The 26,331-nt window shown below is 60.5% G+C and overlaps 1 protein-coding gene across 3 annotated transcripts in view; it reads left to right on the plus strand.

Annotated features, from left to right (window-relative positions):
- The window catches only part of DAGLA (diacylglycerol lipase alpha), a 63,084-nt gene that overhangs the window by 16,969 nt on the left and 19,784 nt on the right, over positions 1 to 26,331 (plus strand). The window contains exons 1-5 of one of the 3 annotated variants that reach the window (XM_043581343.1): positions 19,610 to 19,821; positions 20,917 to 21,055; positions 21,451 to 21,662; positions 23,037 to 23,138; positions 23,571 to 23,709. In XM_043581343.1, the coding sequence (XP_043437278.1) occupies positions 20,961 to 21,055; positions 21,451 to 21,662; positions 23,037 to 23,138; positions 23,571 to 23,709 (548 nt within the window). In that variant the 5' untranslated portion in view covers positions 19,610 to 19,821; positions 20,917 to 20,960. Of the gene's footprint in view, positions 1 to 19,609; positions 19,822 to 20,916; positions 21,056 to 21,450; positions 21,663 to 22,396; positions 22,706 to 23,036; positions 23,139 to 23,570; positions 23,710 to 26,331 lie in introns of those variants that run through there. The other 2 variants (XM_043581342.1, XM_043581344.1) reach the window with 2 other exon arrangements.

The raw sequence follows: 26,331 nt of genomic DNA on the forward strand, positions 1-26,331 counted from the left end.
TCTGCTCCTGACCTACTACTGACCTCAGTGTTGCCTGGGGCAGGTGTCTGCACCCTTGGCCCTCACCTTCCTTCCTAGAGTGATTATGTGTGACTCAGTGGCCTAGAGGGTTTCTTCACACCCAGATGTTCTGTCGTTTACTAAGCCCCCAGCATTAGAGAAGAAGGGAGGCCCTAGGACCTTCTCCTGGCACCTACGTGGCCAGGTACTTAGGCAGTGAGGAGCAAGACAGAGGTCTGCCCTTGGGATTCTGTTTCTTCCTCCCTCCTCTCTGGGGTGATGGGACAAGTGAGATCATGGCCAAAGGTTCCCAGTAAAGGGACTTTCTGGCAGGTAGTTGGGCTGGAACTGTTACCCTTATTAGGTATGAGTTATTATCACCATTACTGTGGAGTTGGCTCCCTAGAGCCTGCAGGGGGGCTCCCTGGAGGAGGCCGTCCTGGGCTGGCATCCTGGCCCTGTGGTCAGATTGAGTAGCAAGAGGTCAGGTGGGGTAGCTGGGGTCTGGGTGGCCAGGAGGGAGCCCCGGCACCCCTTGGGCTTGGCCAAGCCGCCGGCTTCCATCTGCACAGGAGCGGCCCACCCTCCACGAGTTGGCGGGGAGACCTCAGAACTGAGGAGTGCGTGTCCCCAAACATCTTGTTCACAGCAGATGGCAGCCGCAACTCCCTTTCTCCCTCTGCCGTGTCAGTTGCATTTCCCTTCCCTTTGCTCACCCCTTCTGTTAACTTTGGTTTCTGCTTTCCAAGTTGGGGAGGCAGCCTGCGAGCCCCCAGAGCCACCTGCGACTGTGGGTGAGGCTAGGTGCTCAGACCATGGACGGTTTCCAAAGGAGGGGAAATCTCAAGCCCCCACCTGCTTGTTGGGGAACCTCAGTCTTGTCCTGGTTCCTGCGTGCTGTTAGTCTCTTGGGCCATTCCTGGAACTCCAGCCAAGGCTGAGTCCCAACCCTTTCCATTCTCTCTTTGCTTGTTCACTGTTAAGATTCCTGCATGTATAATCCTTTTTTAAAATGAAGTTTGAAATATTGGTTTATTTAAAAAATAAAACAGTATATCCATATTCTCCCCTTATGGAGACCTTTTCTCATATACTTGGAGTGACCATTTTCAAGCAGCATGATCTCAGAGGAACGAGGGAGCAGGCCAGGGCCTTGTCTGACTTTTCTTGACCGGCTGTTGCACATCAGGCCCTGGGGTGCCAGGGACACAGGCAGAAGGTGCGGCCCTGCCCTCCAGGAGCTCCCAGCGTAGTAAGGAGCCAGGGTACTCGGGGAAGGAACGGAGGGGCACTGACCAGGCCTGCTTCCGGGTTGGCAGGCTTCTGAGGCTTCACGGAGGCTGCGGTATTCGAGCTAAGCCCTGGAAGGCTGAGGAGTTCCCAGGTGATCAGGGTTAGAAAAGGCCTTGTGTGCAAGGGCGCAGAGGCGTGAAGAGCTCTGACCCCTCGGAATGCTGGGCTGTGGTAGAGAGCAGGGCAGATGAAGGGCAGGCTGCCTCATCAGCATATGCCGTTCAACCCCGGGGTGGGGTCAGAGGAAACCTCACTCCCCTGGCTGCTTGTGGGGTGAGGTCAGCCTGAAGCAGAGCCCTATATGGGGAACAGGGGTGGCACAGGCCTTGTTCTCAGCTGGAGGGATTCTGGGACCTGGCTCATGGCTGCCCTGAGTTTGGGGCCAGCAAGAGCAGACCCCCTGCTGGTAGAAGCAGCTGCCTGCTTGTAGAGCAGCCCCTCCTGGTGGAGCAGCCCCTCCTGGTGGAGCAGCCCCTCCTGGTGGAGCAGCCCCCCCCTGGTGGAGCAGCCCCCCCGGTAGAGCAGCCCCTCCTAGTGGAGCAGCCCCTCCTGGTAGAGCAGCCTCCCTGGTGGAGCAGCCCCCCCTGGTAGAGCAGCCCCTCCTGGTGGAGCAGCCCCTTCTGGTGAAACAGCCTCTGCTAGTGGAGCAGCCCCCCCTGGTGGAGCAGCCCCTCCTGGTAGAGCAGCCCTTCCTGGTGGAACAGCCCCCCCGGTAGAGCAGCCCCTCCTGGTGGAGCAGCCCCTCCTGGTGAAACAGCCCCTGCTAGTGGAGCAGCCCCCCCTGGTGGAGCAGCCCCTCCTGGTGAAACAGCCCCTGCTAGTGGAGCAGCCCCTCCTGGTGGAGCAGCCCCTCCTGGTAGAACAGCCCCCCCTGGTAGAGCAGCCCCTCCTGGTAGAGCAGCCCCTCCTGGTGAAACAGCCCCCGGTAGTGGAGCAGCCCCCCCTGGTAGAGCAGCCCTTCCTGGTGGAACAGCCCCTCCTGGTGAAACAGCCCCTGCTAGTGGAGCAGCCCCCCTGGTGGAGCAGCCCCTCCTGGTGGAACAGCCCCTCCTGGTGGAACAGCCCCCCCTGGTAGAGCAGCCCCTCGTGGTGGAGCAGCCCCTCCTGGTGAAACAGCCCCCGCTAGTGGAGCAGCCCCCCCTGGTAGAGCAGCCCTTCCTGGTGGAACAGCCCCTCCTGGTGAAACAGCCCCTGCTAGTGGAGCAGCCCCCCCTGGTGGAGCAGCCCCTGCTGGTGGAGCAGCCCTGCTCCTGCAGCCTGGGGTCAGAAGTCTCCCTGGAGGCTGAGGCCAGGGGGTCACAGAGTAGCTGGATGAGCATGCCCTTGAAGGGTGAGGTGTCCAGGCTTCTCTGGTGCTGCCCGTGTTCTGTGCCCTGCCCTGGCTCTACCTGACCCCCGTGTGACACTGGGCAGAGCACATGTGTATTGAGACCCTCATCTGTGCCAAACTGCATTCAAAGTGTTTCCCACGTGGGTCCTGTCCCATTTAACCTTCCCGAGGGCTGCTCACATGGGCACTGCTGGCCCCAAAGCCCTAAGGCTTGTTCAGTGTCACCCAGCCAGCACGTGGCCAAGCAGAGGCTCCAGGCCCAGGTCAGCCTGACCCTCCCCAGCATACCTCCTTCTGGATTGTGTGTCCTGTCCCCTAGAGAAGGCTCAGTGTGGGAAGCCTGTCTCCCTGAGGACTTGTGCCCTGCCCATTCTCCCCTGCTGCCGCCTCCCCCCTACCTCACCCTCCAGTTCCCCCTGGGGGCCTCCATAGCAGCTGTGGGCAGAGCCACCCTGAGCAGTCGAGTGCCATCCTGTAGGGCAGCAGGCCCAGCAGAACGGTGTGGCCTACGGTGTTTGCTTTTCCCAGCCCTGCATTTGCTGGGCCACTTACACCTGGCTCGTTGTTTGCCCAAGGTTTGCCCTCCAGGAACATGGGTTCGGGTGAGGCTGGGCAAGGGTGGCAGGCAGATGGTCTTCTGCTTCAGGGCTTCCAGATTAACCTGGAAGCTTCCAGTGTCTTCTGCATGACCAAGGAAGGCCACACTGCCTGTAAGTGCCACGCCCTGCAGTCCCAATGCTGGCTGGGCAGTACCCGGCCTCGCCCGCGCAGAGCGTGTGACTTTGCAGTGCCGGGCCTGGCGTGCGTGCCTGGCGTGCCAGGGCGACAGCGGCAGCTGGACAGTCGGCAAGGAGCAGAAGAGGTCCCCAGAGCCCTTATGTTAGGCACTGGCAGAGTGTGGGGGCGAGGGGTAGCATCAATGGGACTTTTGTGTGGCTGGGGCAGAAGCATCCCTCACAGGCACATCTGCCCCAATCCTTCCTGGAGCTGCTGCTGGTCTGCAGCCCCCACCCTTCCTCCCAGTGAGGAGAGCTTGCCTGGACTCAGCCAGTCCCCGCCCTGCCCTGCCCTTCACCCCTTTTCAGATGAATCAGCCCCAGGCACTTGGTGATTTCTTCTTGGGCCCTGGGCCCGCCCCTCTGCCTGCCCTCCTGACTTCCAGCATCCTCTCCCTGGTCTGGCTGAGTCCTCTGCTCCGTAGTAAGTCATTGACCAGAGACTGACCTCAATCACGGACCTCAAGGAGGCCACGGGCCTGGTCCTCGAGGCTGATGGGAACAGATTAGGTGGACAGAAGCCAGGTGGATCTGGCACCCCAGGGAAGAGGGAGCCCTCTCTTCACTACGGCTGGGACCCCAGGGAGAGGCCTGCATCAGCTGGGGAGGGAGCCAGCACCTCCCTCCTTGCAGTCCTGCCTCTGGTGGCCCTCCAGAGTGGCTCTGGTCCCTGAGGGTGAGGGATCTTGGCATGCCATGGGGTATCCACCCTGCTTTGCACCGTGGCCTTTAGCAGACCCACTGCTCTGGCCCGTGGTCTCTCCACCGCTTGGTACCTGCCAAACAAGCTGTAAGGACAAGCAGGCTATCACCAATAGGCTGTGCTGCACCCTCCTGGGCAAAGAGCTCTGTGAGCAGAGGGCGGCCGACATCACCCAGGCTCGGGGACAGCCTTCCCAGGTGGGTGCGGCTTGCAAGAGACTGCCTGGTCACTCCCACCCTGCCCTTGGGGAGCTGGCCGAGTGCATCGGGCTCCTGGCAGTGGGGAGCCCAAGTCCCTCCACCCCTCTTCTTAGCTGGTGTGGTGGGGGGCACAGGACGGATGTGGAGGAAGGACGGTGTTGAGTCGCTGTGGCCACCAGGCCCTGTGGAACCTTCTCTCCTGCTGCTGGTCAGGGGTGGGTGCCCACCCCAGGACCGACACAGTCTGCAGGCTTGGGCGGCATCGCAGACAGCCCCGTCATCAGGCCCTGCACCCCACACGCCACTCCCGCGGCAGCAGTAACGACCCCTAATGTGTGTCGTGCCCGGTACCCGACTGTTGTTCCTCACGGCAACGCTGTGGGGCTGGTACCCTGGCAACCCCGTTGGCAGGGAAGGAAACTCCTGTTTGTGGCGTACTTTAACCCACATCACTTAGATGTTTTTTATCCCCCTTTTACAGGAACCAGGGCTCCAAGGGGCCGCGACTTGCCCACATGTATTAGTGGCTGGGCCCGGGACCAGGCCTGGATTCTCTGACACCAAGCCCCGCGCGTTTCCCACTCTGCCCCTGCAGTAAACCCGAAGCGCTAATAAACGAGCACATTGATACATAATTAATCCCACCTTGGATCCCTCTGTTCTCTCTCTGGGGAGCTCTGAGCGCTTCCCAGACGTGATCTCAGGCATCCTCCTGAAGCCCAGAAGAGGGAAAAGGAGGCTCTGTGCAGAGAGGGGTGGAAGAGCCGGCACAGAGGGGCTGTGGGTCTAGAAACCAGCCCTCTCGCCGTTCGGGCTGTCCCTGCCACACACCGCGGCCCCCTGCCTCTGGTAGGGCAGATCTGGGGCAGGGAGGTGTCTCTCGGGGCCGCCCGCCCTCTTCCTCTGGTCCCTTTGGGGTTGTGCCTGCGTGAGCCAGGAGGAGAGAACCTGGGGTGAGGCCCAACGCTGTGTCTTAAAGGGAAGTCATGACATTGCCGAGGCTTTTTATAGTCTTCCTTCCAAGAAGCTCTGGCTACTTCCGGTTTGTTCTCACATTCCGAGGAAGTTGGCCGAGAGCGATCAGGGTCACAGGGAGGGAGGCAGAATGCAGACCTGTGGGACAGGCCCTTGACCAAGCCATCCTCCGCCAGTGGCCCAGGAGGCAGCCCTGTTCCTGTCTGTGTTGTATGGTGAGGGACCGAGGCCAAGAGACTTCCCACGGTCACTAGGTCACGGGCAGGTCGGTGACCGGTGAGGTTTGGTTGACTTCACAGGCCGGTGCCCTGAAACCGCGGGGCTGCAGGGCGGCCTCTCTGGGCCGTCTCCCTCCCAGGGCAGCCGTGAGGTGCTGCCCTCCATGCGGGGAGAACGGGCATCGAGGTGAAGAGCCCCTCAGGCAGCAGGACCTCCCCGAAAACCTGGTCACGGACCTCGCTCCGTTCCGCTGCCCTCAGGCAGATCACCCAGCACCCCCTCCCTGCCACAGTCTCCCCATCAGCGAAACTGGCACGCCACACTTCTTCCCCGCTTCACCCACGGCGGGGTCGTCGGGTGCCAGTGAGGCCCCGTACGCACTTGCGGCTGCCGGAGCAGTTCAGGACAGAGCTTGGGTCTGGCGGGTGGTGTGGAGAGGGCCCCAGGCTGGACGGCAGGAGCCCTGGGCTCCGGGCTGGGCTCTGCACGGGCTCCCTCGGGGCTGTGCTCACACGCCGCTCCTTCTCAGGCAGCAGGGATTCGGTGGGTTCCTGCCACCTGCCAGGCCCTTTGCTGGGAGCTAGGGACACAGCAGGAAGAAGAAAGGCAGGGTCTGTGCCCCCCCGGGAACCACACCCGACGGGGGGAAGGGGCTAGATAGTAAACAGGCTAACAGACAATGGCACTGGATGCAGGAGTGACAGTGAGGTGATGGAGAGGGACGGGGACAGGCACACCTGAGATCCGGCTGGTGGGTCAGAGGAGCCAGGTTGGAGCTAGGATCGGAGTGACACAAGAGACCAGCCACTGGAAGACTGCAGCGGGTAAGGGACACATCCGGGCGTGGGGAGGCCTGAGGGCCTGGGCGTTGAGATCGGGCACACTTGGCTGTATGAGGGACAGAGAGAAGGCCCGAGCACTGGACGGTGATCAGCGAGGGCAGCGTGGGAGGAGACAAGGCCAGGCAGGCCAGCGGCACGAGGGGAGCATTTTCTAAATGGGGTGACTGGAAATGGTGCTGGGGGGGTCAACCAGCAGACAGACATGCTCTCTCTGAACCTGTTTCCCCTCCCATGTGGGCTTGGCATCCCCTGAGAGGCCCCCCCCCGACCCCCCCGAGCTATGGTCCCCTCCCCATGGTTGTGTTTGGGGTCAGAGCTTGGTAGCAGGAAAGGCAAGGAGCTGACTGTTCAGGGGAGGCACCTCCACCCTGGGCAGCGTGAGCACAGCCCAGGGACTGCCCCTGAGCCGATGCTGCCCAGCTGACACCTGGGCCTGCTGCACCCTGGGGACAGAACTGGGCTGACCTGACAGTCGGCTTCCAGGAGAGTAGGTAGATGTTGGGGTGGGGCAGGCTGCCCCAGGCCTGTGTTCTAACGGTGCTCCTCCCAGGGCGGGCGGGGTGGGACCAGGGCGCCATCCGTCCTTCCCTGTCCGCAGGAAGTGCTCCAGGAGCGTGACGGCCCCTGGAACCAAGATCGCTTGCTGTTTGTCCAGTTGCACCAGGACCATCTGGCTGGGGCGTCCTTGACAACACCCTCTCCTGTACTGCCCCTTCCCATCTGTCACCAGTGTCCGCTGCCCCGACTTCTCTCCACCCTCATGCCTGCTGTGGCCCGTGGTTACTGCTGACAAAGCTCAGACTCCAGGGCCCTGCCCGGGCTGGGCCCACTGGCCTTTCCAACTCGGTCCTCCTTTTTGCTCCCATCCGGTTAATCTGGTCTGTATTCTGTCTTTCCTGGTCCCCCTGCGTGGGTCCTCCTGCTGAGGGGCGACCTCTGTGTTGCCCCCCTCCTGGTGGCCTCTTGACTCTGGCTTGTCCTTCAGACCTCAGCCCCGGCTCCTACCTCCTTACTCGGGCTCTGATGGGATACCCGCCCTGAGCACAAGTCACGGAATTTGTCATTGCTGGGTGTGGAGATTCGCTTCAAGTCTCTCTTTTTTTCTGGCCTGTGGGCTCTGTGAAGGCTGGTCCCGTGTCGGCCCCTGGCGTGTTGCAGGCACTGTATCTGTTGGATGTCCGACAGATAGCCAGGCGATGGCAGCGTGCGCGCATTTCATTTTAACTAGGTTTCACCTGTGTTCACAGCACCCAGAGCCCACCCCCGGAGCTGTTCCTAGGCTTTCTTCCTCTCGTCTCCTCCCCTGCCCCAAGCCGGGGAGCCTGGGACCAGACCCTGGCCATGTGTGACGGTTGGGGGCTTTACCACTGCTCGGCCTGGGGCTACCTCCTGTCCTGTGCTCCTGGATCAGCCAAGCCTGGGGCCTGGAGCCTGGGCCTGTCAAGGGCCTTTCGTGCAGAAAAGGACTCACTCAGATGCATGCTAGCGGCTGGAAGAAGGAACAAGAACCACACGTTCTAACAGAGCGCTCTCGAGGCCACCCAGAGAGGCTTTCAGGCCGATGGGAAGTTTGGAAATCAGGTAGAATCTCGGCATCAGAGTGGGACTAAGGCGGTGCGGGAGGGGGCCCAGGGTCAGGTGGTTTGGGAGCCAGGGCCCCTGGCCTTGGGTGCCACATCTCCTTTGCAGGCCGGCCAGGCCTCTGCTCTCCAGGGGCCGGGTGCCCTCCACACTTGCCACGAAAGCGGTAGCAATGCTGGTCATAGGAGGCTCAGGGCTGGAAGCCACAGCTGCCTCCCTCAGTGTCGGGGTTTCCCGTCCCCGGTCAGGGCCCTGCTTGGTGTTGGCGGGCTCCCAGGCTGCGAGGACGTTCTAGTCAGGCAGGCTCTGTCGAACACGGGCAGGGAGGGGGCACCCAGGAGGCCCCGGAGCCCACAATTCTAGGTCACCTCCTGCAACATCCAGAGGCAGGAGTGGTATTTATAGCAGCCAGCGGCCACCACGGGTGGGGAAGTCAGCAGGAGCTGTGATGCAGGCCACCCCCCTTCAGGTCCCCTAGCTCCCGCTGACTCCCTCACCGCCACCCTCCCGCTCCAGAGCCTTTCTGGGACAAGCAGTGAAGTCCGGGCCTGCTGAGAGAGCAGGCATTGTCACACTGTCTCCCCAAGCCCTGGAGGAGCTGAGGTGCCACTTTCTGCCTGGCAGGAGCCTCGGCCTCTGCCGGTCTGGCCAGGACCTCGTCCGTCTCCACCGCCCCAGGTGGGCATCCTGTTAGCACTCCGTGCCTGGCCCTGCCGGTCTCTCTCGGTGCTGTTAGCTCTTCTTTGAGAGGTTCATTCTAGGAGTCGCCAGCAGCTTTGCAGACCTTCCTGGGGCCAGCAGGGGGCAGCGAAAGGCCTGCCTCATTTCCCCTGGTGGCAGGTAGTTAATGGGGGGCCGTGGGCACCTGCCCCAGGGTGACTGGGAAGAGGCCCCCGACCACATGCCTGTTACTTCCTCCCTGCTGTGTCCTCAGTAAGTGGGCTAGAAGGACGGCAGCCGTGGTCACCAGGGCCACACCCAGGGAGCAGGCAGAGAAGCAGAGGTCACAGAAGTGACAGTGTGACGCGGCTAGGGCCTCACGCCCCGGAGGGTGAGCCCTCTGGGAAAGAAAGTGACACCAGACTCTCGAGTCCAAAATCCAGCCAGGATTCTCTTCCTATGCAGACAAAAGCGGGTCCTTGGGTCCCGCCCAGGCATGAGCGGGCGGAGGAAGGCTGACGCTTTTCAGCTGCCCGATGCGGTTACCCCCATGGTGGAGGCCTGGGCTCCCCTCCCGGGCTCGCCCCATTTCCAGACTGTTGCCCAGGGCCTCCAGGCCCCACCCCCTAGGCCAGGAGAGAAGCAGGGGGAGGCCGAGCTTTCTCCCCGGGAGCACCTGCGTGGGGGTGGTGCCTCAGACACACCAGGAGGCTGCAGGAACTCAGGCCGTGGCTCTCCTGGCCAGTCCTGGGCTGATCATGCAGGACGGGGCTTAAGGCCAACTGGGGACGGGCCCTGAGCCTCACCAGGGAGGGGCCTCTGAAGTGAGAGGGCCATCTGGAGAGGAGGAAACCCCTGCACTCGCTCAGTTCTGAGCAGACAGGAGATACAGTCGGGAGCAGGAAATAGGCTTGTCCGATGGGCAGGGACGGAAGGGGTGGCGGTTGGTGGAGAGCTTTATAGCCAGTGGTTGGCAGTTTTAATCGTATTTAAAGGGCATTTCGGAGCCATGATAGGCTTTTGAGGAGGGGGTTGATTTAATTAAAACCATAAACTGTGTGTACGTGTAGCTGATGCTACCGAGCACCCGCTCTGTGCTGGCCCCTGCTCTCAGCACTTTACAGCTTTGAACTCACTTTGTCCTCACAGCAGCCCCACGAGGGAGGCTCTGTCATCACCATCCCGGTTTACAAATGCGGTCGGTTCTGTAGTTGATTGGTCCTGGGAAGTGGGCACTGTGCTCAGTGGACCTCTGAGTGAATAGAGACACCAGGACAAGAGCAGGTCTAGGACCTTCTGAGCCCCCACTCCCTCTTGGAGACTTATGGCAACTTGCGCTTGGGTGCCCAGCTTTGTCCTGCCCAGGAAGGTGGGAGGGAATGGGGGTGGGGGGGAGTCTGAAGGACAGCAGAGTCGGCCACAGGCCTCAGTGAGAGGTCCTGGGTCGATGCTTTCTGTGACCCCTTTCGTCCTCAGGGCTCAGGCCAGGCAGATACATGTGTGGCGTCAAACCAGTTTGGGCTCCTGCCTGGGGCCCCAGGGCTCTTTCCTTGGCCCTTCTGAAGCAAAACCACGTAGAATTCTAAAAGTCAAGGCCAGAGTGGACCTGAGAGGTCATCCTGTTCAGTGCCTCTCAAATGTTTTTAAGACTGTTTAGTTCAAAGAAAATGTCACAAGGAAACCCAGTATGTAGAACAGCTAAAACCCGCTCTGACGACATAGCCTACAAGCCCCAGGAAGCCCTTGCCCTGCCTGCTGTGACCACTTCCCCTTGTCTGGGGGTCCCTGAGGGTTTCCGGAACCCCGCTTCAGAGAGTGTTGATATCCCTTCACGGGACACGGGAGAGGAGGGCCACATGGGGCACGGCCCGGGCCGGGCATGTGTGCCCTTGAAAGCAGAGCGTGCTGCCCCCATCCATGTCCCATGGGGGGCAGGGGATGTTGGCACTCGCTGTTACGTACGGGAACCCTGCAGACCTCCTCCCCTGGGAAAGTGCTCGTGTTACATTGTCACTCGATGCCCGCCTGCTTCCTTGATGCCCAGGGAATGGTAGAAGTGAAACCCGATCGCCAGGCGGCTGGCCTGTGCCCTAGATGGCTGGGCTGCCCACAGAGGTGGCCACTTCTTGGATCCTTGGCCCGTGCAGACTGTGGAAGGCGTTTTCCCCAATGTGGGCCAGACCCCGAGACCCAGCCCACAGCCTGAGGAGGTGTGACAGGACCATGCTGGTGCGCGGTATGCTGGGCTTGGGGGTGAGAGCTTCCAGAGTTGAGGTGTCTGGCTGGGTGTGCCCACTTAGCATTCTCATTAACAACCTCATTAGGGGGCCACTAATGAAGTGGAAGGTGCTAATTCCTCTCAGAGGTGTTGCCAGCACAGGGATGGGGAGTCTCCGCTTCGGGAAGCTCTGGGAAGCCAGGCCAGGGCATTGCAGTGAACTGCCTGGTAGAGGGGGCAGGGGGGCGGGGCACTCCCAGTTGGTGGCTTTTACAGAGGCCCCTCAGGAGGCTGGGGGGGGGGGGGTACGGTGAAGACAATGACAAACTGGACAGATGGGCATGAGTAGTGGGCCTCTGCCCCTCAAGGCATCCTGAGTTTGAGCCCTGGGATGTTCTGAAACTCAGACACAGATGCAGAGAATTCCAGCAGTAGCACGGGCATGGCCTCGGGCCGAGCCCCGTGGTACAAGCTGACCCGTGGGATAGTGATTCCCATCTCACTGGCTTGTTGTGGATGAAAGGAGGCAGGGCCGGTAAAGCCTCAGCATGAGAAGGTAGGGCTTCCGGGAGAGGGAGGTCAGGTCATCCTGTAGGTTGACAAGGATAAGAGCAGGCGCGCGTCAGCCCGGTAGCCGGGGATAGAGAGCTGGGCCTTTCTGTTTAGGAGGGTTGTCCTAGATCGCAGAGAACTTAGCACCCCTCCCACACCTCGGGGGCAGGGGCTTGGTGCCGTGAAGGCCAGGTCTGAACACTCGGGAGACGCGGCCAATAAATAAAAATAACGGCAACTAGTACTTTCGATGAGCTGAGTGCTTTATATGTGTTACTTCATTTACTCTTCGTGACTCCCTTTGAAGCAGCGACCTTCGCTATCCCATTTTGCAGATGAGGAAACTGAGGCTCAGAGAAGTGAAGGTCACGGGCAAGTGGAAGTGACAGAATCAAGATTCAAACCCAGGGCTACCCCACTCCAGGGCTGCAGGGAAGGCAGCGGCGGGCTCCTCCGTTGGCCACCAGCCTCCAGGTCTATGCACTGGGGGGAGGGAGGGTTCCGGAGGAGAGCAGGGTGGACCTGCGAGAGCACGTGGGGGGAACAGGGGTGATATGGAAAGGACTCGCCCTGGGTGGAAACAAACTTGGGTTCCCCCCACAGACTGGCAGGAGGAGCTGGCCTGGGGCTTAGAGACGGCCAAGCAGCACCATCAGGAGGCTGGAGAGCCCGCCTCTCTGGGCCGTTCCAGGGTACCTTTGCCCCGGGCACGGGAATGAGTGTGGGACACGGGCCAATTCCTAATTTCAGGGAAATAACCAGTTTCTGAAGAAGAACTCAGAAACAAAGCCTGGCCTGACTGAAACCTGGAGGGACCCCTTTCACTATTGGAAACAGGTCCTTTGGGCCCACGACTGAAACCCCCAGAGGGAGGAGCAGGGGAGGGGGGTGGGGTGGGAGGACAGTCCGGCCCGGCTGCCAGAAACCCTCCGGGGCCCTCCCTCCTCCTTCCCCAGCAGCCACTTGTCCTCGCAGAGCAACTAGCAGGAGACCAAAGGCCCCACTTGATTCCCAGGGAGCTGGCTGGTGTCAGTGACAAGGCCGGTGGCAGATGGCAGATCCTGTTTGTTGTAGAAGAGAGGAGAATAATTAGCGTGAGAATGAGAAGCGGGAGCCTCAGTGATAAATGGAGCCCTGATGAGGGCTTCTCAGGAGGGGCTGGGAGCACAGCCTGGAGCAGAGCCTGGCTGCCTCTTGCTAAGTGACCTTGGGCAAGTTATTTAACTTCTCTGGGCCCCGGTTCATAATCCTTCAGGTGCGGTAATGCCCCGGTTCATAATCCTTCAGGTGCGGTAAGACTAGCACTTACCTCAGAGGGTTGTTAAAAAGGTTAAATTAAAATCAAAGGAAGTCGTGGGGCGCCTTGGGTGGCTCAGTCGGTTAAGCGTCCAACTCTTGATCTCGGCTCAGGTCATGATCTCGCGGCTTCGTGAGCTCAAGCCCCCTGAGTTGGGCTCCGTGCCAGTAGTATGGAGCCCGCTTGGGATTCTCTCTCGCTGTCTCTCTGTGTCTCTCTCTCTCTCCCTCTGTCTCTCAAAATAAATAAATGAGCGTTTTAAAAATGTATGAAAAAAATAGAGGTAGTATTTGGGAACGGCTCACTGCAGTCCTTGGCATGTAGTAAATGCTGTGTAAGATTAAAAAAGCATAGGTGTTAAAATAATTGTTGGACGGCAAGCAGGCCTGGCCGCCGGCAGTTGGGGCTAGTCCTCCTCACTCAGCGCGCACGGCCCCAGACTGCGTTTCTGTGGAAAGAGCTCTGGCCAGCAAGCCTAGTGGTGACGTGGAGAGAACAGAGCACATAGACGCGGCCTCAAAGCCCGACTTGGCCCCTCACTCATTAGACTGTTGAGCCCCCGGAGCCTCAGTTTGCCCCCATGCGACGTGGGAACAGCCATACCCACCCCTCGGGTTGGAGTGAGGGGCAGGGGAGGCACCTCCCCTTCAAGGCTGTCCCGGTGGGGAGGACGGGGAAGGCCCTCGTTAGTCTAAGACTCAGGGGGCTCAGGGCACAAGTGGCGGCGGGTGCCCCTCCTGATCCCAGACGCACCAGGCGCCCTCTTCTAGTCCCAGGGCCTGAGCCTGGGAGGGCCCATCTCATGCTGAAATCCGGCCCCAGCCCTGGGCAGGCTCAGCTCTGCCTTCTGCTCCGGCACAGCTGAGGCGTGGAAAGCAACAGCTTTTGGGTCCCTAACTTGGGTGGCACACACCCGGGCACAGGCTGGTGGCGCACGCAGCCCCCCAGCCCACGCATGCTTTGTCTCTGTCGCCTCCTGCGGCTCCTTCCCCCTTCCTGTGCCTTCCAGAGCCCAGCCTCCATGTGGGGCCAAGACCCCAGGAAGGAGAAGGGGCTTTCAGGGTGGAAGGGACATGTGGGTCTCAGTGTCTGTGTCTGGGAAGCGGAAGTCCGACGGAAGGAGGCACAGATTTTTTTTTTCCCTTTCAAGTAACTCAAGGAGGCTGCTTGAAATCCCAGCTCGGCCTTGTCCTTGTGGGATCCTTGGGCAAATGCTGCACCTCCGCGAGTCGTGGTTTCTTCATCTGTGAAGCAGGGGTAACCGAGGCTAGAATAAGACGACATTTACAGTGTTAGCTCTGTGCTCTCTCCTGGCTCCACAGCCTGCTGACCTCAAGACAGGCCATGGGACAACCACTCGGGGCTCAGGCGTCCTCATCCGCAGAACAGGCCGACACCCACTCTCTCCCACGTGGCCGTGCGACCGTGCGTCCGCAGCCAGATGGAGACCCAGAGAGTCCTTTATGGTTTTCCAAGGCCCTGCCTCCTTGCTCTGTGAGGGGAGCTTTGAAGCCAGCACCTGAGTTCAGAAGCAGGCAGTTGGTTGAGTCCGGCTCCTCAGAGGCAGCGCAGTGGCGAAGACACGGCTTCCGGAACCAGGCTGCCTCCCAGAGTTGTTATGAGGACGAAGAGAGATATGTTTACAGGGGGCTTAGACGAGACCCCAGACTTGGTAGGCAACTAACAAATGCCAGAAACAGCAGAAGGACTGAGTCCCAGACTTAACAGGCGGGCCATCTCCTCCCCATCACCCTGACACCCTGGAACCACCCTGCCGTCTCAGGAAATCAGAATCCGGTTTCTGCGTGTTGAGCCCCTCCCCGTGCGGGTGCTCTCACGGAAGCCACATAAGTGAACCGGGAGGTTAACTAGCTGTCTAACTAGCCGTGAAGCTGAGAAGTGGAGGGGTTAGGATCTGACCACCACCGAAGCCCGTGCTCTAGACGCTGATAAGGAGGGGCAAGAGCCATCTGCCAGCACAGTTTCAAGCAAGAGGGTGGCCCATCGGCGAGCCCGCCCCAGTTAGGATAGAGCCTCTGGGGGCCGCCATTCACCCTGCAGGCTGCCAGGGGCCTGGCCTCACTATAGTCATTCCGCCCCCAAGTCAGATGCCCTTCCCCCACCAAGACTAGACAAGCTCCAGCATCCAACACAGAAACAATCTGAGCCAGACCGAGAGAGCCTGGCAGACAGCACGTGCCTGTCCCTCTCACCTCCTGATTTCAAAGCCTTTTGAAATCCCATTCATTGTGGGCACCAAAGATCAAAATACCCTGCAGAGCTAAAAGAGCCCTTTCAGGCTGCCCAATTTCCCTTTTTACTTTGGCCACCAGGAAGCATGGAGTCTAGTAATAGTCTTACACGTAGTTCCTGTGAGGGCCTGTAAGCCTTACCCGTGTGCAACTGATTCCCCCCCAACCTTCTGTTTTGATTTCCTTAGCTTTTGTTCTGAAGCTTATTTGTTCTTCAATCTATAGTCCACCTCTTCCTTGTTTCTGGTTCCTCTAAGGCACATGCAACCATTTATTGTAAAATTAAGTAAATAATAACATAAGTACAAAAACGCAAGCCTCCTATTAATTGCCCAGGCTCATCATTCTCCAGAGGAGGAAACTGAGGTCTGGAGGGGCAGTGACACTCCGGCCTGGGGACACTGCTCTTGGGGCAGGACTGGTGGCTCTAGGATGTGGCTAGACCTGGCCCAGTCGCCAGCCTCGGCAGGCAGGGGTAAACTGAGGATCCAGGGAAGGAGGACTTGGGTCTGAGGTCTCTTTTCTGTCCTCTGCCAGCTGAGCTGCAGAGTAGTGGGGACCCTGCCATGGGAGGTGGCGGGCGAGCCAGCCGTGAATGACTTTGTTTGAAACTTATAAGCGGTTGATACCTTCTTGTGGGTGGATCTCGGGCAAGGGAGCATGTGGAGCGGCCAGTTTCTAAGAGGGTTATGTGTCAGGAGCATGAAAGAGAGATCTCTTGCAGGGAGTTCGACGAGGGTGTGCGTGAGGAAGGGGGAGGGAGGGAGGGAGGGAGCCTGCCCCGGGTCTCTGGGACTGTGTGTCCAGCCCCCCCCCCCCCCCCGGGCGTGACACCACAGGGCTGGAAGTGTAGGGAAGCCAGGAGCCTCTGGGGCCTTTCTGAACCTCGGTTTCCTCACCCATAAAAGGGGGCGACGGGACTGTTTCTGAGCCCCTCCTAACCGACATTCCTTCATTAGGTGTGGGCCTCGGGTGGCAGTAGGTATGACCTGTGTCTCCCACCCACAGAGTCTCTGAGCCTCAGTTCCTCCTTCGGGAATAGTGCTGGCAGGGGAGGATTTGCTGGGCACTTGGCTGTGTGACAGCTGCTGTCTTAAGTGTATGGCTCATTTAACCCTGTGACAGTTCTGAGGGTAGGTACTGTTCTCAGCCCATTTTAGAAACTGAGGCATGCAGAGGTTAAGTAACGTGCCTAAGGTCACACAGACAGTACGTGCGGGGCCAGCTTGCAGGCACGGTCTGTTTTTAGAGTGTGCAGACTGAGTGCTGTTGTCACCCGCCTCCCTGCTGTGAGACCAGAACTTGGGACACAGGGGATGCTCACCTGCTGTCAGGCCCTATGGTTATCCCTCCCTTCCAGCTCTGGCCAAGTGGGAGATCTCATGGGCTGACCTGGAAGCTGGGGGTGGCCCTAGACGGCCTCTCAGAACACATCACCCTGTCTCCTGTGGGTGCCGGGCTCATCCTGGCTCTGGCGACCTGACCCTACTCCCGTCTCCCACCAGCCCTGGGCCATCAGGAGGACAGATACAGCAGCCGTGCCCTCCTTCCTCACCTGGGGGCTCTGGGCACCGTGCTGGCTAGGACCAACTGTGGGAGGGCTCTTCTCCCCAAAACCGGCTCCCAGGGCCAAGCCCAAGGGGACCTTAGGATCAGAGGATGAGGCCCAGCCTGGGGCGCTTTTAGCCAGCAACCTCCCAAGGCCCATCCATGGTGAGGGCAGGTTAGCCTGTCCGGGCTTACACCTGTTCAGTAAGGCTCCTGCCCGCCAGCTAGAGCCAGCCATGGGCATAGACAGCATCTGCCCAGACCTCAGCACCCAGTCACAGATCACCCTGCCAGGAAGTCCCCAGAAAGCCCCCCAGGAGCTGTCCCCCCAGGACAGCCCCACAAATGGATGCTTCGGGTCTGCCGGGGCCTGTGCAGGCCCCAATGACATTGTCCCAGCCAGTTCCAGCTACAGTGCTCTCAGGAGGGGTGTTATCCCAGCTTTGCAGGCAAAGAAACTAAAGCCCTGGACTGGTCAGGAGAGCCAGAGGAGGGGAAGATGGTTGTCCCTCGGTGGTCAGGGGAGGCACTGGGGTGGGACATTTCCCAAAAAGCCAAGGACATGAATTAAGAGGGAAAGGAGCCCTGTCCTCTCTGGCACTGTGACTGGAGGAGAGGTGTTGCAGCAGCTTTGGCCGGGCGGGGGTTGGGGGGGTGGGGAGGGCCGCACCTGTGGTTCAGGACACTGAGGCCGGTGCCAGGTAAGACGTGCTCGCACCCCAGGGGCTCCGAGTGCGTGTCAAGCACCGCAGGACCCAGGCCCTTAGGGACCCCCGGTTGAGCCGGGGCAGGGATAGGCAGCAAGGCATAGACACATTTACTATAAGACACTATGCCCAGGGCTACCCTGGGATGAGAGGTCTGGGGGTCCCATAAGGGAGCAGCCTGTTGTACCTGTCAAGAGTGGGTTTCAGAGAGGCCATGACTTTGGGCTGGCCTGGAAAGGTGAGTAGGATTTTGCCTGGCAGAGGAACTGGAGCAAGCAATGCACGGACTCTTCCAACAGGGTGTTTTTTAGGGCAATGTAAGTTTTGGGGGAGTTGGGAAAGAAAGGTGGGGCAGTGTGAGGAGGGGATGGAATCCCCCGCCCACAGCCAGAAAGAACTGACTAGCTTAAGGCAGTCTCTGTACTTGTATCTGCCTATGCCCTGGATCCCCGGGAGTTGGAGAGCATTTTCCTGGTCCAGGACTCAGAGAGGGCCAGGCACCCGCACAAGGTTGCACAGCCTGCCAGCTGGAGACTAAGCCACTGTCTGAGGGGCTTGGACTTTATCCTGCAGGCATGGGAGCCCTGGAAGGTTTTAAAAGTAGCAGAGAGCCTGTACCTTTTTAAAAAAGAGTTTTGTATTTTTAGAAAGAGGCACTCCCCAGGTGATTGATACTTAACTTGGGAGCCTGAATCACCAGCGGGGAAATGGGGCTTTGTGGATGGGGGAAGAAAGGGACCACCAAGGGCTACTAAAGTCAATCCATCCACGTGAGGGGGGTCTTGGTACCCCATTCAGACCTGCCAGAGCTGGGGGCCTAGCCAGGGGCCGTGGGGAGCCCCCAGAAGTGCCTCTGTTCTTCCCCGCTGGAGGAGGCACCACTCCTGCCCCAGAGATGCCACTGGTCCGGGGTGAGGAGGGGAGGCTGTGAGCCCCACAGATGCAACTGTTGGAGGGCATCGACCCTGTGCCCCAGGGAAGGAGAGCGAGAGGAGGTGCTTTGTGGCAGCCCCAGACCAGGAAGTAGCCTCTGCCCCCCCGCCCCCCGCTGAGACATTTCCTGCAGATGAAATCACATCCCCAGCAGGGGAACAGGCCCCCATTGTGAAGGGCTGGGGTCTCAGAGAAAGGGTGCCTTTCAAGCCCTTAAAAATAGCAGCCCTGAGATCCATGAATCCACATGGAGTGAAGCGGCCCAGCCTCCCCCAACGGCACAGGCCCTGTGACCCCCATCCCACACTGTGACCTGTCGTTGACCAGCCACAGTATCCACTAGCCCAGGCGGGGGAAGGGTGGCCGGTTCCCACCCACCCCCACCCCCTGGGCTCACAAGCTCTTCCTCTGCCTTGCCCACTCCCTGAGCCCCTCCCTGCCATTATCCAGCACCTCTGGGACCTCTGCTGACATTCTCTCCCGTGGTCCTCCCCAGAACTTTAGCAGGTGGGGTCGAGTGACATTTTACAGATGAGGAAACTGAGGCACAGCTAGTAGGTCACACAGTTAGTGGGTGTCGGGGCCCCGGTTTGAAGCCAGGCAGCTGGGGCACCCGGCCCTGTGCCAGGATCCTGGGGTGGTGGGCTGGCCCCGGGTACAGGCTGGAGGAGCAGGGCACCCGGTGGGATCAGCCCGAAGGAGCCCTGCCACGTGAGCTGGGTGGGCACTGGCAGCGGCCGTGGCTGTCGGCCTCAGGCCGGTCGCCCCCTGAGCCTGGGCAGAGGCTGGCACTGCGGGCATCACTCCGGTGGCTTGACAGAACTGACAGGCCTTCGGGCACCTCCGCGGGGCCAGGGGCCAGGCTCTCCCCATTTCCCGCTGGAGCGCAGGGAGGGCAGGGCTGTGCGCACACACGCAGGTCGCGTGTGAGTTCGCACGTGTGAGGTGAAGGAGTGGCAGCCGGTCTAGACTCCTAGAGGTGAAGGGTGGGGATGCCCCTTGGGGGATCGGGGAGGGCCCTCTGCAGGGCCCCCCCCCCCGAGAACACGATGGGTGGGTGGCTGGCAGAGGCAGGACCCTCCAGCCCCCCTAGGACGGCACACCCCTTCCTCCCGCCACCGCAGGGGTCTGGGCGGAGTAGCGCTTAGAGGGGATGGGAACTGCAGCACCTGCTGGGACCCAGCTGGCCCCCTGCGCCACCTGGAGACGGGAGGGGCTGGGGAGACCCGCAGCTGAAACACCAGCTGTTGGCAGCGCTGGCCGGCCCCAGCCCCTCCTGGGACCCACCGGCTGGAGCCCCGGCCCTCCACCCCCGGCCACCCCACCCCACCATGCGGCTCCCGGGCTCTTCATCCTTCTCCCCACTTCCCAGAATCCGCGCTCTGACTCCTCCTTGGAGAGAGTGGGATGATGTCACTTCCTGAGGGGGGAGGAGTAGGCACGACCCCGACAGGCTAGCCCGCCCGCCCGCCGGGCCGCCAGCTCGCGGGGAACAGCCTGGCAGCGGCTGGAGTGGCTGCACCAGGGGGAGAGAGAGATGGGCTGGCTTGGACATGCCGGCTGGCCCCCCGGCCCCATGTCCCCTCATCCAGCCTGAGGGCCGTGCCCACCGGCCGGGGGATACCTGGTCACTTGCTTCCCGAGTGATGCTGGTCTCCGAGGACACTCGCTTTCCCCGGAGCCGTCACCGGGGAGAGGAGGAGGACTTGCCGCCCGCCTCTGGACCAGGTGCCATGTAAGCCTCTGGGCCTGGGGGCAGGTGCCCACCAGCGGGGGCGCCCACCCCCCCTACGGCAGGGAGTCCTCTGCACAGTTCAGCACAGGGCTACCCTGGAGCCCCTCACCAGCATCTCCCCGGACGACCCCCCTGTGGGGAGCCTCCTGGCCTGCAGCACTACCCTTGCTCCTGGGGCTCTAGGGAGTGGGGGTCCCTGGATTCTTGGGCACTCCTCCCTGAGCTTGCCTGTGGCGAATTTGAACTCAGCGGCTTCGGAGAGTTTTGAACTGGGCAGCAAAGGTTGCGCGGCTCAGCGTGGGCATGGAAGGTGTGGGTGCCAGGAGGACGGGGTGCCCTGCAGGGCCCAGTCACTACCCTTTGAGTAGAGGGGCTGGATGGCCCCCATCATGCTCCTGACCCCGGATCCCAACTATGCCCCTCCCTACCAAGGGGCATAGCGGTGGTTGGGCATTCTGCCTGATGAGTGTAAAATCAAGTCACAGAGCACACTCCCAGGGGTCCAGCAAAGCAAGAAACTGAAGAGCTCATTCAACAGCTCCTTGCTGAGCACCTACTGCGTGCTGGGCGCCCTCCCGCCTTTACGCTCGGCCCATGTACGCCCTTACCCCCACCTTCCCCAAGGTCTTCAGCCTTCTGCTTGTTTGTTTTGGGCTGAGAAGCCCCCATCCCACCCCAAGGACTGCACGCACTGGCCAGATCTGGAAAAAAGGCAACAGGGGAGCTGGGGGCTTCCCTGATCCCACGTAGGGAGAGGCAGGGGGTGAGCCCAGGTCTTTAACGGAACTGGGAAGTTACTGTTGCGGTGACCCCAGGGAGAGCCGGTCCCGAAGGGCCAGCGCCAGTCTCGGGGACAGGAGAGTCCTCAGGCATAAGGCCAAAGCCAGCGTCTAGCTGCTGAGGTCCTTTATATTGGCTCTGGGGGTGTGGATAGGGCTGGAGGTAGGTCCTGCCCCGGGATGGATCAGCATTTCCGATGGCCTGGAAGCCCGTGGGCCGTGGGGCCTGGGAGAGATGCTCGCGTGCCGGCCACGCCTGGCCGAGGAGTATGCCACAGCAGCCCAGGCAGCCACAGGGTCCTCTGCTGTCTTGCAGGAGGTGAGCACCAGGCCCGCTGAGCCTCTGCAGAGCCGCCAGCCATGCCCGGGATCGTGGTGTTCCGGCGGCGCTGGTCTGTGGGCAGTGATGACCTCGTCCTGCCGGCCATCTTCCTCTTCCTCCTGCACACCACCTGGTGAGTCTTGGGGCCATGCCACAGGCCTGGAAGAAGGCCTTCTGGCCATCCGTGCTGCCCCTGTCATGCTCCCAGCTCCTAGGAGTTGGTGTCTGGAACCCCCACCACCTAGGGACATACCCACGTGGTGCCCAGAGGCCTTGCCTGGCCACCACTGGCCCTGGCCCCGTGACTGGGCAGGGCCGCTGCTGCTGTCCCCCCGCAGCTGGCGGCTGGGCTCCCTGCTCTCGCCTCCCTGTTCCCGGCCGCCCGTGTCCTCAGAGGCACTAGATAGCAGGAGGACGGTGCTCCTGAGCCTGAAGCCGTGAAGCCCTCCAGCCGCTGAGTCCTGGCTGGCCAGGGAGCTCGGGAGGTGCCCGCACGGCCTGGCCCCTCTCACGTGCGCGTTTCCCCAGGTTTGTGATCCTGTCTGTGGTGCTCTTCGGCCTGGTCTACAACCCCAACGAGGCCTGCTCCCTGAACCTGGTGGACCACGGCCGCGGCTACCTAGGCATCCTGTTGAGCTGCATGATCGCCGAGATGGCCATCATCTGGCTGAGCATGCGCGGGGGCATCCTCTACACAGAGCCCCGCGAATCCATGCAGTACGTGCTCTACGTGCGCCTGGGTAAGGGCCACCCGCCTCGGGTGGGGGCGGCTCCGGACCACCCCCACCTCCACCCTCCTCTCGCGCTCCGTCATTCATCCGGCCAACATCTGGTGGGCACACACGATGGGCCAGGCCCTGGGCCAGCACCAGGGTCCAGCGGCGAGCCAGCAGGCTTACCGGGCTTACGTTCTGGACCAGGGGTGGGCGGACGGTGGCCTGAGGGCCACATCCAGCCTGCCGTCTGTTTTTGTAAATAGTTTTATTGGAACCCAGCCACACTCATTCGTTTACGTGCTCTCTCCCTATGGCTGCTTTTGCATGTCTCTAGCGGAGCTGAGTAGTCATGACCGAGAAGAGGACCCACAAGTGTAAGATACTTACTCTGGCCCTGACAGAAAAAGTTATTTGGCCCCTGTTCTAGGCCAAGTGCGTCTCTTCAGCTGCTTTGAAGTCCTCCCCCAGGCAGCACTCCCCTTCCCCAGAAGCCTCTCCGGGGCCCAGATTCGCTCCCTGGGGGGCCGGCCTGTGTTCTCTTTCTGGGCTTCGGTTCCAGCTGCTGTTCCCGGTCTTTCCTCGTGAACGCTTCTCGGGGCTTCTGTGAACCGCGCTAAGCCCTTCCCCTTGCTAAGTGAGGGAGGAGCCATTTTTGGTCTCATTTTACAGATGAGGAATCTGGGGCCCGGGGAGGTTAATTAGCTCCCTTCAAGGTCACACGGCTAGTGTGTGTGTGTGTGTGTGTGTGTGTGTGTGTGTGTGTGTGTGTCAGAGCTGGGGTTTGAACCCAGGTTGTTTGTCTCCAAAGCCTGGAGTCTGAGCTGCCGCAGGTGCTGCCTGTGGAGCCGGGGTCTCTAACGCTGCCCCGCGTCCCCACACCCCCGGCCTGGGCAGCCACGCGGCCTGCTCGGGTTCCTCCTTCCTCCCTCCCCGAGTGCCGGAGCCGCCTCCTGGGGAAATAGCAGTCTCTGTGAGTGAACCCTCTCCCATCTAATTCTCCACAGTCCTGTAACGCAGACGTCATCACTCCATTTTACAGATGAGGAAACGGAGGCCCAGGGAATTAGGTAACTTGCCCAAGATATGCCTGATACCGGAGTTCACAGGCATAATTCTAAAATCCTGAAAGAACAGAGAAATGCCACTTCATCCTCTGCCTTTCCAGGGGGATCACCCTCTGAGGGGGAACCTCAGGGGCCCTTGGGCATTTAAGCTGGAACAGGCGGCGGGCACGCTGTGGCAGGACAGAACGGCGGCGGGACCGCCGTGCCCCGTGGGCCCTCTCTGCCGCGAGGCTGGTGGCCCTGCCGCAGGAGGGACCGGGCGGAGGTTCCGGGGGCCCTTCCCTGGCAGGCCCACCCTGGCCATCCTTCAGCCAGCACCCTGCTCTCCTTGCAGCCATCCTGGTGATCGAGTTCATCTATGCCATCGTGGGCATCGTCTGGCTCACTCAGTACTACACCTCCTGCAACGACCTCACTGCCAAGAACGTCACCCTCGGTATGTGAGCCAGCCCCCCCGCCCCGGGGGTTGGAAGGGACAGGGTCAGCTTAGAGAAGAGGAAGCTCAGGCACCTCCCAGGGCAAAGGGTTTCCATGAGGACACTGGGCAGGATGGCGGTGGCCTTTATCCTGCGGTCTGCCATCCCGCCTCAGAGGAACCTGTTGTGTGCGGGGGGCGGGGGGGGGGGGTGGCGCACAGCCTCACCAGAAACCCACAGAGCTGGCCGCTCTGAACCAAGGGTGGGCCTTGGGGTCATGGCTCAGGGGGACTCGGGGGGCACGGGGACAACCAGGTGACCAGAGGCCGGGGCCGGGGGCTTCTGAGCCTGGCGGTGACAGGGAGGCTCCGGCGCCCCTTTCCCCAGAGCTGGCGAGCCAGGGAGGTCCCCCCCAGCACCTCCCCACCTTGTTTCCCACCGCCGCCCCGTAGGGATGGTCGTCTGCAACTGGGTGGTCATCCTCAGCGTCTGCATCACCGTCCTCTGTGTCTTCGACCCCACGGGCCGCACCTTTGTCAAGCTAAGAGCCACCAAGAGGCGGCAGCGCAACCTCCGGACCTACAACCTCCGGTCAGTTGGCTGGGCGGGCGGGCGGCCCCCTAGCAGGTGCGCGGACAGGCGGGCACAGCCGGCCCCGAGCCGCCCAAACCGCAGCTCCGCCTGTGTGAGCCACGGGCATTGGCCAAAGTCTTAACGTCTCCCTGCCTCAGTTTCTTGGTCTGTTAAGCGGGAATAATGACAGCTCCTGCCTCCGACGGCTGCTGTGAGATTTAAATAAAATAAGCGGGAAGTGGTTAATGCTGTGCTCACACGCTTGGTACGTGCTCGGTAAATGGGACCGTTGTTACCATTGCCTTCATTTTCAGTGCTTTTTTGGTTTTCTTGTTTCCGTTTTCATTTATTTTGAGAGAGCACAAGAATGTGCATGCGTGCAGGGGTGGGGCAGAGAGAGGGAGAGAGAGAAGCCCAAGCAGGCCCCACACAGGGCTCAAGAGCCCAAAGCAGGGCTGGAGCTCACGAACTGTGCTACCGTGACCTGAGCCAAAGCTGAGAGCCAGACATTTAAACGACTTAAGCTCACTTAAATGACCGAGCCGCCCAGGTGCCCCCATCTTCAGTGCTGCTAATCACAAGGGTCATAATAGCACGAAGCACGCATAACCCAAACCAAGCATCACGTGTGCTACCTGACGGCAGCTCTGTGAGGTCACCCCTATGACGCAGACAGAGCTAGGACACAGAAGTTATGTGACTTGCCTGAGTGACACAGCCAGGATATGATGGAGCTAGGCTCAAGCTTTAGGAGATCTGGCTTTAGGGCCCTTGCTCCTAACCACTTGGCTAGGCTGCCTCTACGATTAAGGGACCTAGAGAAGGTTAATCAAGGAAGGCTTCCTGGAGGAGGTAAGTTTTGCACAGCCTTTAAAAGAAAGGGGAAAGCTGTGCCATGTTAGAGAAAATGAGGGAGGGAATCGAGGGTCATAGTGATTCCTGTTTCTTGAAAGAAAAAGAGAGGGGAGGGGGGCTTCCAGAGTGCCCCCTGGTGACTCTACTATGACCCAGGCTCTGTGAGGACCCCCTTTTGCACCATCAGTCCACTGGGTCATTCTCCAACCTGGTGCTGTTAGGAGATCCATTCTATCGATGAGGAGGAGTCAGTCCCAGAGAGGGCAGGTCACTTGCCACAGGTCATGCTGATGAGAGTGGTCGTGGCGACTCCGTCTCCAGGGCAGGGGAATCAGGAGCCCTCAGCCAGGGCTTCGGGTACCCCAGGAACTCTCCCCACCCCGCCCTCCTGCGCCTCCGCTCTGGGCTCCCCTCAGGCCCTCCACGTCAGCTCCGCTCAACGGCCAGAGCCACACCCGCGCCTGGGCTGGCCACCTCCCAGCCCAAAATACCAGGTCCCGGAGCCAAGGCCCTGGAGCCCGTTTTCCCTGGCAGTGCAGTGGGCCACCACCACCCCGTCCCATTTTCGCGCTCAGAGCCCACGCCCCCACCCGACCTGGTTTCTGGGCTCCTGGGGCCCTGGAAAAAAAAAATCTCCCCTCTCTGATTCTGGGTAATTGCCCTGGGGGCCCAGGGAAGCCAACGCCTTTGCAGTTGGGGGCTGTCGGCTTAATTAGAAAGTTTTCCTGTGGTTTCTGGCCCTGTGGGGGCAAGAGGGCTCCGACCTGTTGCGTCTTCTCCAGCTCTCCGCAGGGGTCGGGAGGGCAGCCTAGGCTGCAGCTTGGTTAATATGACCACCTCTCACTCGGGCTGGTCTCCGCTGGCCCTCCCTCAGCTCTGAAAGCCAACAGTTGTTTTTTTTTTTAATTTTTTTTTTCAACGTTTATTTATTTTTGCGACAGAGAGACACAGAGCATGAACGGGGGAGGGGCAGAGAGAGAGGGAGACACAGAATCGGAAACAGGCTCCAGGCTCTGAGCCATCAGCCCAGAGCCTGACGGGGGGCTCAAACTCCCCGACCGCGAGATTGTGACCTGGCTGAAGTCGGACGCTTAACCGACTGCGCCACCCAGGCGCCCCGCCAACAGTTTTTTTAACAAGGACATTTTCAAGCCTGCCTGCCCTTTCTCCACTTCCAGGAGAACGACACTGACAGGTTATTTTAGCATCTGGAAGTCAGGGCCCTCTCTCCTTCCAGTGAAATCTCGTAGGGGTTGGGAGACAGATTATTCCCAGCGCTATTCCCTGGGAGCCTTGACCTTGGATCTTTGCAGGGGCGTCTTCCCTCCCTTCACTTTAGTGAGCCCCAGGGCAGAGGGGTGCTGGGTCCATGAACTTTCTATCCAGATTCAGTGTCTCTCTGCTGGTGTGGGTCTCCAGTAGCATGAGGCCAAACCCGTCACTGGCTCCATCTGCCACCTGCTGGACCTAAGGGGTAGTGCAGTCAAGTGTATAGTCAGCACTTTCCGTCAACCAGAGGCCCAGCAGGAAATACTCTTTAAAAGCCCATTAGATTAGAAAGAGTTAAAGAATGTGATGCTCTGGGAACCCAGCTTGCCAGCATGCTGTCCCTTCATCAAGCCCCTGGCAGGTGGGACGTTGGTTTATGACGCAAGGCTGCCCAGGTCCCTTAAGAGCTGGTAGATCCCAGAAGCGGCAATTCCCTTCTATCCTTCGTGCCCTTTCCTAACCCCCTCCTCTAGCCCTAGAAAGCTCTGTGGCTTTCCCTGTTCCTTGTGGCCCACT

This window comes from Prionailurus bengalensis, chromosome D1 (genome assembly GCF_016509475.1).
Source record: "Prionailurus bengalensis isolate Pbe53 chromosome D1, Fcat_Pben_1.1_paternal_pri, whole genome shotgun sequence".
Classification (NCBI taxonomy): Eukaryota; Metazoa; Chordata; class Mammalia; order Carnivora; family Felidae; genus Prionailurus; species Prionailurus bengalensis.